Source organism: Meleagris gallopavo, chromosome 14 (genome assembly GCF_000146605.3).
Source record: "Meleagris gallopavo isolate NT-WF06-2002-E0010 breed Aviagen turkey brand Nicholas breeding stock chromosome 14, Turkey_5.1, whole genome shotgun sequence".
NCBI classification, from domain to species: Eukaryota; Metazoa; Chordata; class Aves; order Galliformes; family Phasianidae; genus Meleagris; species Meleagris gallopavo.
In genome coordinates, this window is record NC_015024.2 from 18854520 (window position 1) to 18869373 (window position 14854).

A 14854-nucleotide genomic window follows, 5' to 3' on the forward strand; every position below is an offset into this window, starting at 1 on the left:
TTGGACATAGAGATATCAGCACTATACTAAGAACTGCCCGTGACAAATGACTGATAAGAGAAAATCGAGCAAGTTACAAGATGGTATATGCCAAGCCCAACATGCAGTCCAGAATTCTGGCAGTTGCCATAATAAAGTGACAGGCAGACACACTGAGTGCCACACTGCAATTTCTGCTGTCCCTCAATTTAGGAACAAGGACAATCAGCTTACGTTTTCACCACTCTTATTCAGTTCAAGCTGAACCCGAATCTTCTCATTCTTTTCCAGCTCTTTAACAATCTCTGCGACTGTTTGAAAACAGAAGAAACGGATCGTTAGACAGGACTTGTTAGGGATGCAACAGCGCTGAACAAAACGGCCGCTAACAAATCACAGAGAGACAAACCCCAGCAGCTCCAGCAGTGCCCGCTGTGCCTCGAGCCGCACACAGGCACACAGTGCTCAGCTTCAAACAGTGCCCAGCACACATCCACTGGCAGCCAGCACTGCTCTGCCACGGCTGCAGCCCTGCAGCCCTTGTTTCATTTCCTTTGGGTTAAATTAATGGAAATATGCAGTCTTTTTGAACCACGTCTGGATCTTTCTCTACCACACTATGCGGTCTCCGTGACATAAAAGCATGCTGTTTATAAAGAGTTTTCATTCTATAGCGTATCTTTAAGTGGAAGTTGAAATAATGAAACACACTGCTTATCTTACTTTTCCCTCCCAGCAGCACCTCCCGAGGCAGTGCGGAGCTGTCTGCAGGCTTCTGTCCAAAACCCATAGTCCAGGGATGGATTACAGCCTCCAACCATTAAGTCAGACACCTCAGCAGCACACAGACAGGCACGGCACTGTCTGCAGGGTTTGTTTTGACATTTACTTTTACAGACGTGTTTCTACCCTTAATCATTGTCACAGAGCTCTGAGGTAGCTATGCAGATTACTAAAACAAATACTTGCACTAAGTGAAGCAGCCTGAGAACAAGAAGCTTATTGAGCTGTGAAGGAATAAAACCCGCTCAAAACTGGTTTAGGCAAAATCCAGGAATTTGGCACCTCTGCTTCCACAGAAGCTCAACAACTTGTACTTCATAGTGACCTTCGGTTCACTGCTACCACTGAAAATGCACGCCTGTGTCCTGAGCTCTGGTTTAATAGTTCACCCTTCATAAATACTTATTGAGCCAGAACTCCATAAAAGCTTTGCATTATTTAAGTGATCCCAGTTGAAGCACCGTGCAGTGCCCTGCAGAACTCTTCATTAGCTAGCTCAGATGAACTGCATGCACAGGGGCTTTGTGATGCTTCGTTGCAAGCACTGAGTGAAGAACTGCTGCAAGAGAGCAGCAGCCCCCAGCATGCCAACACAGCCAACAGAGGGTCTGTGCATGGCAGAGCTCCAGTCCCAGCACCTCAGAGCAGGCACAAGGTTCCAGCCAGCAGTGCAGTGCTGCTAACCCTAGACATCCCTGCTGTGGATGAGCAGCACACAGTGAACATTGGGGGTGCCACCCCAACCCCCACATACACCCCCTGCCCACACCAACGAGGCCAGGCCCGCCCATCCCAGCTACTGGGAGCACTGAACGCGCACAGATGGACCGTCAGCTTCTGGAAGAAGCGGTGAACACGCATCAGGAGCTCACTGTAAGCATGAAAAGGGATCGGCTATGGGGCGAGGACCGCCAGCAGCAGGCTGAGCACTGCCAGCACCCAGCGTGAGTGCTGTGGGACCCCAGCGCCTGCACTGCTCCAGGGAGCTGCATCACAGCTGGTCCTGCCAGAGACTGCTTCCAAAGGGCTGTCTGCATCAGCTTCCAATCAGATACAGAGCAATACAGCCAGAAATCCCAAGCCTCTCACACATGTCTGTGTATTTGCACCATGACTGCTATCACTTGCACAGCTGAGGGATGACCGACGCCATCTTTAAAGAAAAGCATATTCTCTTCTTGCATAAAATGGAATATAGCAAGATGCCATTCAAGATGTAAGAAATGGCCCCACTGCATGCAAAGCCAGGCAACACAAACGCATACAAAGAGCCTGTGATGATACAAACATTCCTAGTATTTCTAACTTACCCGACTTGGGATTTAGAGAATCACACTGAGCATTATACATGTGCACAAATTCCTGGTGCCTTTTAATGAGCTGCTGACGGCTCCCTCGGGACGACAGGCCGTGCTCCTTCAGCTTCTTCTTCAAGTCGCGATCAGAGAGCAAGTTGTAAACAACTTTAGGCATAGGCTTCCTTTTGTGAGCAGAACTGCAAAAGAGAAAGAAAATAACCCTTTTTTTTAATTAATACTCCTACTAGGAATCCAAATGCTGACTTGTATTCTTTCCGAGCATCCCCTAGGAACACTATTTTGCATTACACTTTCTTAAATCCCAAGCAGTCTAGACAAAACAAGCAAAATTTAAAATTCTATTAGGGATGTGGGCTTGATACCAAAGAGAGATTTGGCTTTTATTCTCATTCATTAGGAACAGTGGAAACAGTAAAAACATCCCAAATGAAAATTAAAATGTAACATCAGATTCCTGTATTAGTTTACCATTTATTCATCTTCAAAACCCTCTAGCTTGCGGATTGCAATCTCAGCATGACTGAGCAAATTAAGAGCTTTAACAAAGTTACTTCCTAATTTAAGGTTCATAGGACTTGGATCAAACCGCACACAGTAAAAGTTCCTCACAGCTGTCAAGTCTGATCAGTTAACCACAGCAGCCCACAGCAGTTTGCATTAAGTAACAAAGATTGAAGGTTACACTTCTGATGCGAAAGTGGCAGCTATAACAAACTCCAGGGTGGATGCTTAAATTGAAAGACATGCATGAACCTTATGAAATTTAGCATCTTAAAAGAAAAGACCTTAACCTGAGTAACTCAAAGAGAACTACGGTGAGCAGAGGAAGGCACAATTGTTATTTTTGACTTGACAAGTAGTGAAGCAATTCTCTTTTGGCCCATCTGACTCAGACAGATGTCATTCACCAGATGAAAAATGGGAAGAAGTATTACAAAATAACAGTGTAATGCTAATGGATGGCAATCTGATGACAACAACGTACAGAGTTTTACAACCTATGTTAAATTCCTTAAAACAGCACTCAGTGTTTTCTTACCGCTAACAACAAACAAAACAAACAAAAAACCCACCACCAATTCTGCTGGTTATCCACAACACTTCTTTGAAAGAGGCAGATCATTGCTACAATATAAATACAGCACTTTCAGACTGACACGTAACCAAGGAAAGCACAACGCTCTGCACTGCAGCCCAGCAACTGCTGCTGTGGGTTCCACAGTGCAGAGGAATGCACGTGCACACACGAGCCCTCAGCCCTCTCCTACCTCCTGAGGCAGTCCTTCTTCTCCTCTCTGCTCAGGCAACTATCCAGGTGTTTGTTGATGTATTCTTCTGGAATAGCAACTCCACAAACAGGGCAGTCCACTGAAAGAAAGGGAGAGTGCTTTTACTACTGCATACATCTCAGCAAAAATCAAGCTGAAAAACTGTCAAATAAAATGAAGATCCAGAATTGCATTTATTTTTATGTTTTTAATAAGAAGGCAGATCTATGTGGAACGTTCCTTGTCAGCACTTATCTTCACTCCAGAGCACTCATACTCCCCGTTCTATGTACCATCAGAACGCATCTCACCTTCCTCCCTGCAGCTGGGGGGCACGAAAACCGTAGTAAAATCATAGAATACACACAGTACAAAGAAACTGCAGTACTAATATAAACATCAGCACATTTTTGTGATAATGCCTTTCATCTTTGCAGCATTTCACTTTGCTTTATTTCAGTAAAGCAGTAAAGCAGAAATCTGTGCATGTTAACACTGTGCCCCCACCTGTGCATCTCACCATCGTGTCAGCACATGAGTTGGTAACAATAACAGGAATTCTATGATCCAACCACGTGCCATTTTTTCAGAAGCACCTCTAAAGTAACACCATGATTTCTGCTTGGAGACTCACAAACTCCCTACAGCACAGTCCCACCCGTGTCACAACTCTTCCTGCATCAGATTAGCAAGAAATACTTCTTGCCACTTGCAAAGACACTCAAAAACAGAATATCTGCCTTTTGCAATTACATTCTGTCAAAAACACAAAGTTAACTTTAAATGAACAGTATGAGATGGATTCTTTTCCCATTATCCTCTGTATTATCATGAAGAAAGTCAACTTGGATTCAGAAAACAAAGCAAAACACAACCTATCAAGAACACCATGAAATGCTGTGGGAATTCAGAGTTCACTGGCAACACCGCTTTGCAATTCCTGACTTACAACTAATTAGGACGGTTACGTTCCCACGATACTTATGAGCAGCCTATTGCTTTACCTGAATATGGCATTTCAGCTGTTAACACAGCAACCAGTCATCCTTACAGGGAGAACTTCAGCACTGCCTCCTTGAGTTTCTCACTTATGTTCTTTGACCAACTACTTTGCACTTGTGGAAGCGATTTCTAGGTAACACATCCTTGAGGACTTAAAATGGTCATAAAATGGTCAGCAAGTGAAAAATTCAATTGCTTAAGAATAAATGAGGTAAAATTCGATATTAGTTGTAAATTACTAATACGAGCGAGTCTGATGCAGAGAACCAGAAAACATATCAGCTGGCTAAGTTGACATTATTTTCCTACAGCTACTTTTCTAGCTGTAGGAAAATAGTGTTAATAGTTTCTAGTGTTACGTTTTAAGCAGTATTTACCTGGCTAATGAATAAATATGAACTTCCAGGTCCCAGTCAAATAAATTGCTAAACAAAAGAATAAATAAATACTATTAAGTCTGAGTATTTTGCTCCAACCAGCTCCACACCGGTCCCCTCCAACTCAGGGCCATCCTAGGATTCTATAAGGCCTCTAATGGAAAAGCTGCCTGCCGTGATATTTATTTATGAAGACACAGCCAATTTTGTTGTAGCTGATTAGTATAAATGAACATTTTCATACTTTGGTACGTTAATCTTAACACTGTAAGATTACAGAATATAAAGCAGAATACTTGTAGAGAGTCTATAGATAGGAACATCAACAAAACTGAAACCATGATCATTTTGGTTGTGGGTGCACCCTCAAATGACAAACATTATGAAATACTTTGCTTCTGGTTACTGAGGATAAGCAAGAACAACAAACATTAGTGTCTGTCTGCTCGTGAAAGGGAAGAAGAGAAAATGACTTCACTTTTTACTGAGTAAATTTGTTGTGCAACCATTGTTTTTAAGAGTTGTTATTCAATACAAAGGAATCTGTAAGAGTCGAACTCAGTTTAATTACTTAGTACCAGCCCAAACTTCCTCATCAGGAATATGCTTGTAGCAGTGATGTGAATGAAGCATACCCAGCTAGACAGGAAGCTGAGCACGCCAACGCTCTAATTGCAGATCAGAACAGTGCAGGAGATGGATGCCACAGACTGATGCGCTCAGCCAGATGCAACCACAGACTTGGGGAAGCGAGCAGAACAAAAGCAAAAATTAAGTATCTCACCTTTGTTGACTACTTTTATCACAGATGCAGAAGGCTTCTCACCACTGTTGGTGCCTTCAGGACTCTCTCGTGATCCTGCTTTGTTGTCTTTGCTACCAGCCTCTGGAGAACTGCTGCTGATGTTATGATGTTCCTCAGTTTTGCAAACTTTCCAATCTGTTCCTGCCAGACCATCTGTCTTTGTCAGGGTACAAACATTCTCCTTTTTCAAGAAACTGTCAATCACTGGCACCTCTTCTTTTACAACTGGCGAAGATGCAGAAGTCTTGGCGTGGCTTTTGCCAATTGAACGCCTACTACAAGCCAGTGGAGATGAAATCAGTGGTGTATCCAAGACCAACTGGACCAGCTGTTGCCTAGAAGCATCCAGAAGACACTGTTAGCTTCATCTAACAGTTTTGTTAGCTCTTTCCCTGAAAACAGAAAACAGCTGCAGTTTTTCCTCCATTCCTTCCTCTCTGAGCAGTTGCTAACATGAAGCACTTGGGAATCATCTCGCCCACACAAACCAGGAGCATCCCAGTTCAGTGTTACCACGCTCTACGGATCGCAAAAATCAGTTTCCCGGTTTATAAACAAAACAAATTATGTTTCATTTTGCAAATGTTATAAAATAAGCATCAACATATCCATCACACGGAACACAGAGAACAAGTTTTCCCTCTTACTTGAGAGTTGTAGAAAAGTGCTTTCAGTCCGGTGCTCCAAGCACTGGATCAGCTGTGACAAAGGTGTACCAGAAAGTTTCTGTGTTCTTTGTCCCCTCCTGCTGGGGATCTCCAGAGCACAGCCCAACAGACACCCACCAAAGCCATCACCAAACGCCTGTCAGCTCGTGAGACCGAGCGTTAGGTAACCCCACCCACACACCGCAGTGATGATGAGACCACAGGAACAAACACTCCACTGTTTTTGCAGCTGGAGTGAGAAGACCACCCCAGGTAGCGCACTTAGGGGCCGCTTTAGCAACACGCACACACTGGGGGCACAGAGGAGCTCACATCACCCAACACAGGAGCCAGCAGAAGTACCTGTGCAGTCCCTCACCTGGTCCCCTCTCGTGTCCTGCTGCCCTGCCTCGCAGCCCGCACACAACCCTCCTGTCCTGCTGAGCTCCCCATGCAGCAACGCCTGCAGCTGTTCTGTCCCCAAGAGGTGGGGAGAGCCTCCCCCTGCTCCTCTTTACAGCAGGTAACAGGGCAGGAGGGACGGGAAGAAGGGGAGAAGGGGCAGCTTCTGAGGACACCGAGGAGTCCAGGAGCCACTGCCAACAGCAGCACTGCACTCGGGCACCTCAGGGCCCCCACCCTGCCATGCACCCCGCACTGCAGAGCAGCAGGACGGGGCTGTGTTCAGGGCAGGCCGTCAGCACGATGCCATCTCCTCCCACAGACAAGTCCCCGCGCTGCCACAGAGCCGCACAGCACGCCTGCTATCCCTCAGACACACGTGTGGCCCCAAAAGAGCACAAACAAGCCTGTAACACCACAAAGCCCTCCACATCCATAGCACACTGACCTCAAGCACTAGGTACCTTCTGTGCACTTTTACTACAGCTGCTGCTCAGTAAGTACATACTCTTCATTTAAGCACCGTGACCTGACAGCTGGATTTTGACAATTCTCTCCTCCTGAGGTGACAAAGCCTGTGAAAAGAGAGCAGCTGGGGGAGTCGAGTTTCATTTCTATGCCTCCCCTCAAGGCCCCAAACCATACAACTTTCTGGTATACGACCTCCCTGTTCTGACACAAACACAGCACAGGGTGCTGCTCAGACATCGGCTGTTTCAAGCCATCCCCGTACTGAGCCACCAGGCCGAGCTGAAGAGAAAGGAGCTCAAACCAGGCACGGCGGCACAGCAGGAACATGGCACTCCTGCAGCATTCACAGAACAGAAAGGATTGCCCCTGAGACACACAGCTCTAGATTTTCAATTTGCAAAGTCTTTAACTCAGAAAGAATAAATAAGAGTTGGCATAGTTTGGATTTCTATTTATTTTCGGTTAAAAAAGCAAGAGACACTTGGTGACACAGCTTTGGAACATGCACTGCCATTAAACTGTTTCTTGCCTATAATAAGAATGCAATGTAGGTGTGCTTTATGATCATGCAGCTGAAGACGTTTCAGTGCTAGGTAACTACTTGGAAAACTCAGCAGTCTTTTAGGGGAGATTCACCACACATCTGGGAAGAACTAATTAATATGTATATTTGAATGTTTTGAGAAGGTACCTAAGTCAGTGGGTGAGCCTGCAATCACACTGCTTTAAGATCAGTTTCTAGTGAATAAACAGAACACTGAGCTCAGCACACTCAGCGTTCTGCAGCGGTTATATTCCAGCTCGACTCAAAGCCCAGCCTGGAGTTCAAGCTTCCAGGATTACCGTATGCATTGAGCACATTTGTCAGTAGCAATTCTCATGCATCCCAAGGCACTGTGACTTTCTACAGTACAAACAAGCACAATTAAGCGTTGCAGCAAAACTATGTTCTTCTGTCTGCACATGCCTAGATATGGACTGGAAGTTTTTCAGGAGGTTAATTCCCCAGCTGATGCAAATATAGAGTGGACTAACCACTGTTGTCATAGGATCAACTTCACGGGAAACTCAGGAGCCAGCTAAATGGGAACATGAGCAGAGTCCCTTTACACAACCCTGTCTCAGCCCTGCTTCACATTTGCTATTGACAAGGGCTATATTTCATCCGAAAGTGTCATCTGACGCAGTACTGCTGCCCAGGGCCATTAGCAGCAATAACAGGTATTATTAAGTGTCTCACCTGCTGCAGATAAATGCACAACGTCCTTCAGCTTACAGGCTACAAACTGCAGCCTCAGAGGAGCTGACACAACAGTAGAAATGCAAGAATGGTGATTTCTTCAGACTTCCTAGGTTTCCACCCAACCATTAAGGCCGATGGGCAAACAGCTCATCCTTTCAGTGCATTTTCTACTGCTTTTGAGAGCTCCTCCTCCTGTCAGAGTAACAGTCCGTACCTGTACCTATCAAACACTGCTGTTGATTTTCTCCCAGCATATACTCCTTAGCTGGCACATATCACCGTGTACTCACACTGCCTGACAGCACTCCTAGAATTCAAGATTGACATCAGCTTCTTTCCGCAAGGCTTTCCCGATTCACTGCTTCACCACATTTCTTTCTCAGGACACACCACACCACCACTGCTCACAGCATCTTGGATCCTCTGAAGAGGGCTCTGCTCCACGCAGCGCTGCCCCTCAGGACAGCTCAGCACCCAGGTGACGCGCTGTGCCAAGGGACAGGCTTCTGAGCTGGGGGAGAGCGGTGTGAGAGCCACAGGACGGAGCCGCGGGTGGACGAGCACCTCTCTTTGAACGCAGTAGCTAACACTTGCACAAAGACAGCCAGAATTGTCACCACCAGATATGCAGCTCACCTACAGATTGATTCAGGTGACACATGTTAGCACCACGTGTCTTTCAGATAGCTTTTCATTTTGCATGGTTTTTTCCACTTAGGTTGTCTACTCTGCGCTCTTACGAATTTAACACAGACTACTGTCAGCTTGGAGAGGTTTTAGCAGATGAAGTTTTACTACACTGGCACGAGAACAGTAAATGTGTCATAGCCGACAAACCTGTTTAACTGCACTGGATACCTTCTCAATGGTGAATCATGAACCAACAAGATGTTAGTGTGTCCTTGTGCCTGCAGTCGTAACCCAAAAGCCCCTCTGTCCCCCAGCCCCCATCCTCTTCAACAGATATTGCAGTTGTTTCAGTTTAGCTGCGAACGGACATTCCTCTTGGCACACTGCGCTGCTCATAAAGGAAAGGTGGCACAAGTAGCACTGCCGTGCCCAAGGACTGACAAATCCTGCCCACAAAGCACTGCACAATAAGCCAAGAGAGCAGAGCAAAACTGCTCTTCATCCACAGCAGGAACTGCAGGGTGCGGGTGAGAGCGCTGCGCTCCCTTCCCTCCTTCATCTCTCGGTGCCTCCACGTGCAGTGAGCACAGCGCCGGCCGTTCTGGCCCTGCTAAGGCAGCACTCGCTGAGCGAAGCCGAGCGCCGATCACCAGGACAGCTGCAGCTCTGCAAACACACAGCGGAGCGCTGAGAATCGGTGGGATCAGCATTCAGGTCTATTTAGAACGATTTCCATTCCCACGCACACACTGACCTTGGAGCACAGCTTTTACTTCGCTAAGTACTCAAGCATTAACATTTCCTTTCCCTACAGGCCTGACTTAAACACGTATTTGCATTTTTTGAAATATTGAAAAGCCTTAATGCCTAATTTTCACAAATGCTGAATTACCTGAGGCTCAAAGTCAAGGCACGATGGACTTTAAGAACTTTACACGTTTCAAAAATCAGACCCCGGAGTTTGGATTTGTTTTAGGGCGGGCCAAAGGGAATCAGAAGCAGGGGGAGGGACCAGAAGACACGTCCTGTCCAGCATGTCTAGGCAGAAAACGCTCCTACGATGTACGGATAGCAGCATACAGCGTGCTGCATCAAGCAGCCCCCTAATTCAGAGCTGTCTGCAGAGCAAACGCAGGGCCAGGCTATGAGAGAACCAACCAGAAATGGGGTGCCCAGCATCTGAAGCGATGCAAAGTTTGCTCACTGTCTGCATTCCTCTTCTGTTTCACTTCAGCAGTTACCTTTGTAAGCCATTCACCATCAGGCATTTCTCAGTGAGACCCAGAGGAGCTCTGCTCCCACCCCTCGCCCCACGTGAGGAGCAGCACAGGACACCACCACCATTTCAGGCTTATTGATTCAACTTCATGTTGAGAAATTGATTGAACTCCGAGTCACAAAAGGAAAGGTTATCGAACCGCCCTGCTAAGATTTATACTGATCCATTAAAGCAGTCCAAGAAATTAACGGTTAAGATTCATTATCATAATGGATCCAAGTCAGCACTACCTGTTCCCTATGAAATTAGATGTTACCAAAATACAGTAATCCATTTATCAGTAAGAAACACTGAAGTCAGAGTTCCAGCTAAAATATTGGAACTGCAGAATCTCAATTCTTGGAATAAAATCAATTACAGCTAATAGCAGTCATACAAAAGATTAGTTCCTTGTCACACAGAAACTCTCTTAAGAAACAAAGCCATAAGAAGAACTGTGCTTCCTGTTACTTATGAAGCCAAGAATCCCAGTGATTTAAATCTCCAGATTCATTTCAGTAAAAAGTGCCCTATCATGCATCCTCCATAGCTGTAGGAATCCCTGCAGAAAACGGAGCAGTCAGAGCTGCCTCCAGGCAAAAGCAAGCAGAGCTCACACATCTGCAGGATGCACCTACCATGTCACATTGATTTTGTAACTTCTTTTAAAGGGATGAGATCAAAAGTGAACCAAATCAAACAGAAAAGAAGGTGAAAGCACAATATTCCACTACAACACCCCAAGTCAAACCTCCCTTTGGACGCCAAACTGGAGACAGTACTCATAAGATTACAGCACACCTTGCAGAACTGAAGCTCTTTACCAGCTCATCTAACGCCCGGTTGTTTTTCAGGTCAGACTCCGAGACAGCCTGTTAGGGGAGAAGAAAAGAGATGAAGAAAGCCAAACAAACAAACAGTCAAATACCAATACCAAATACCAGCAAGTATCCTGAAAGTGTCCTATAACTTCTGTGGATCTGTCTTGAGCCCCCAGCCCCCCAGACTGTAATGTGAATAAGGATGCATAGAGCATAAGCATTTTTTCCCTTAAAAACATCTAAAATAAGAGCTTGAGGACTGTGAGTCTGACAAGTAATCAGCAATACAGAAACTGAAGCAGAAAGGCAGAAGAACCAAACCCAGTGCACCCCACCGCCAGCAGTGCTCTACTATAGCCAGGCTACAATCATTTTGGAAACCAGAACAAGGATCCAATGAATGTGACAGGAACTTTAAGCAACAAGGAATGAAAAGAGATGAAGATGTTAATCTCTGGGGTGAAGACGGAAAAAGAAATACAAATCATGAGACAGCTTCATACATTCAATTCATTCTTTTTAAACAATTTCTGGTTTTTGTCTCTCTGGCTGTTTCTCTTTGCTCTTCTTTCTTGTAACTCAACTTCTACTGGTCTTATTCATACCAGTCCTGATGTTTTTTAAGAAGGCACCAGTGAGATGTACTCCCAGAAACACGCATCAAACAGTCTGTGCCTGTTTGAATGTTTAAAAACTGATGAAGTTACAGCTGGCTCTGACTTTTTAGTCTTGAAAAGTCTCATCTGGTGGATGCTTTACAAACACAGAAGAAAATGCCTTCTATCTTGCCAATGTTCACAAAGCATCACTGTTTTCGAGCAGCCTAACATTTGTAAGGATTCAATACAACACACTGCCTTAAGACAGAAAGCTAGCCTAGGGCCTGGGCTGCATGCTGTGTGCTTTGGCCAGAAAGGTCTTTGAGTCAGATGGCAATGGTCACCCAGCTGCAGGGCAGGCCAAAGCTGCACGAGTGCTTCACATGTGGGCTCACTCTGTCAGGACACATCTCCTCTCCCTGCCATGCAGTTCAGCTCGTCCATCCCCCAAAGGCCACACAGCACAGTCCATGCATTGACCACTGTGTGGCCTGTGGGTGCTTCTAAAGCTGTGAAAGAACGGGAAGTGAGGCCTCTCAACCACAGAACGCTGAAATGCTTTAACTTAGCACTCACATTTTGACTTATTTTAAACAAATCAGGAGGCAACACTGAATGCTTCATGACAGATTTTGTACGCAGCTCAGAGCCAAAACTGAGCTTTCATGCTCCATCTGCTTTTGCTGACTGAAAAGTACCAGAGAAATTCACTTATTACAGAGATCAGAGCACCACGCTTTGTCCAAACAGCTGCCTACGAAAAGGGAAGATGGTAGAACACATCCAGAATTACAGCCCAGAGAGCAGTGTCCTGAGATGGGGAAAAACAACACAAAGACAACCACTTACCACACAGCACGTTGGACACTGAGTTTTGTAGGACAAAAACTTGCGTATGCAAAGGGAACAATCTGGAAAAAGAGAAGATATTACTTTTAGCAGGTCTCCTTTCACACGCAGTTTACACACACTTGTTAGTATGGTTTCATATATATATACACACATTTTCCTATCTATCTATGTAACCTGTGCCACAACACCCCAGTACTGAAACTATACCATTTTTCCACAGAATTAAATACTTCTTTCCCCAGAATCTCTGACAAACGAAGCCAACATGTTTACTGAGAAGAACAGCTAAGAATGGTGAGAAACAGCACAGGAATGCTAAATGAGAGGCAGTTTAAACGTTTCCTGGTAAAAGCAAGTCACATCACCACCAGGGGATCAATCCTTCGATAGCCCCTTTGGTGAAACACACCACGAGCTTCATTTTGTTGCAATAAATCCCTGATATTACCCCACTGCCCGTGCTCATCCAGGAGCTTTTATAACCACTTCAAGAGATGAAAAGCACCACTACTCCCCAGCAGACATTCTCTTACAGAATGTGACTGGTCAGTTTCAGCAGATGCTTTTATTATGTGAAGGAAACAGGAATGGCCCTTCTGTTCTGTCACTGAAGACACAACCTGAAGCACTGCAGCAGTCGCTTGGCTCTTGCCAGGAGAGCTGCCCAGCAGCACCCATCACAAGCAGGGGAGGGGCGTTAAGGGGCGATGGGTGCAAACGCTATAGATGGCTGCAAGCCCCACAATGGAGCATTAAGAAAAACAAATCAACAGAAAAAAGTTCTGCCAGCAAATGCAAAGGTAGATGCATCTCCTCTTCACCTATTTATACACAATCACTCATTAACAGAAAAGGATTTTTTGGTCCACTGGACTGTAGAAATGACACAGAGACAACCTAGTAGGAAACATTTCAGGAAATCTTGATTTGCAGAGGCTTGCTGCAAATTGCAGGGGAGGATCAGAGGAGAACCTGCCAAACAAGGCAGGCAGCCCCTTTGGAAGCCACAGGCATCAGAGCCAATTCACAGGCAGCTCTGACACGCCTGCTGCAGGCACGCCCTTCTCAATGCCTGTAGCTTTGCCAAACTAAAGTAGATTTCACCACCAAGCTACAATGTCCCCTTCACGTAAGGAAGAAGTGCTACTGTTTCCCAACAAAACAATTGTAAGCCTTTATTTGAATGTGAGAAAAGACAGCGGGCTTCCCCCTTCTCCGACTCCTGGGAAGCACTTTGCTACCGCAGCCAGCAGGCAGCAGCCCCACACAGACAGCCGTACCTCAGAACCCTTCATGGGCTCAGCAGTACAGACTGGGTTTTGTTCCACCCTCATGGTTGAATGAAGGACATTTAAGCGAAGGATTTCAGGAGCAGGTGATCTCTAAGTGCACTGACCCCAACAAGAGGTTTTCATATTGTCAGAGAAGTTCAGTGGCCTTCACAGCTCTCACCCCAAACTGCTCCTCCACAGGAAAACATCCCCACTGCCCAAACCACACAGGGAAGGGCTGCACGTTGTGGAAGGAAGCGCAGAACCAGAGACCTCTGTGCAACACGGTGGTAAGTAACAAACGGTCAAACCACGACTGCCCTGTGAAACTCTGCAGGAGAGAAAAATCTCACAAAGACTTTTTTTTATAATTTTGTCACCCACACGAAGAAGTTGAAGGTTTGGTCAGCCCACGGGGCCGCCGTGTTTTGGCCTGCACTGCTTGTAACGACGGGGAGACGCAGCAGAGCAGCGCTGCTGGGAGCCGCACAGAGCAGAGGGAAGATTGCCCTGACTGCGCACCGCTGGTCGCAACCAGCGACTCTCGGCTCAGGTCACGGAACCGCGGGCCTCCGGCTAAAGCGGGACCCACGGCGCAGCCTGCGGGCCGCCACGGATCGCGCAGGGAGCGGGGCACCGAGCAGCGGGACGGGGCGGCAGCGACCGCAGAGGGCAGAACGGGCCGCACTTACAGTTATGGGAGCACTGCGGGATGATCACCGCGATGCTGAAGTAATCGAAGCAAATCCCACAGCGCAGCAGATCGTCCACGGCCTGCAACGAGAGCGGGCTGGGTGAGCGGCCAAGGCACCGCTGTGCCCAGCACGGTATGGTGCGGTGCGGTATGGTAGCACAGTATGGTATGGTATGGTACGGTATGGTGGTACGGTATGGTAGCACGGTACGGTATGGTATGGTATGGTATGGTAGGATATGGTATGGTAGGGTACGGTATGGTAGCACGGTACGGTACGGTAGTGCGGTGCGGTACGGCACGGTGCAGTATGGTACAGTACGGTGCGGTGCGGTGTGGTGTGGTGCGGTAGCGCGGTGAGGTACCAGAGTCCCGGGCCTGGCCTCCATCCCCGCAGCGGCTCCGCAGCAGCTCTCCATCTGAGGCCGGGACC

The 14854-nt window shown here is 46.6% G+C and overlaps 1 protein-coding gene across 1 annotated transcript in view; it reads right to left on the reverse strand.

Annotated features, from left to right (window-relative positions):
* The window catches only part of RAD18 (RAD18 E3 ubiquitin protein ligase), a 35520-nt gene extending 20710 nt beyond the window's left edge, over window positions 1-14810 (reverse strand). The window contains exons 1-7 of the mRNA XM_019619982.2: window positions 14420-14810; window positions 12454-12515; window positions 10986-11056; window positions 5513-5868; window positions 3350-3449; window positions 2073-2257; window positions 214-290 (exon numbers count right to left, since the gene is read on the reverse strand). Of these exons, the coding sequence (XP_019475527.1) occupies window positions 214-290; window positions 2073-2257; window positions 3350-3449; window positions 5513-5868; window positions 10986-11056; window positions 12454-12515; window positions 14420-14810 (1242 nt within the window). The remainder of the gene's footprint in view (window positions 1-213; window positions 291-2072; window positions 2258-3349; window positions 3450-5512; window positions 5869-10985; window positions 11057-12453; window positions 12516-14419) is intronic.
* Window positions 14811-14854: the final 44 nt, after the last annotated feature.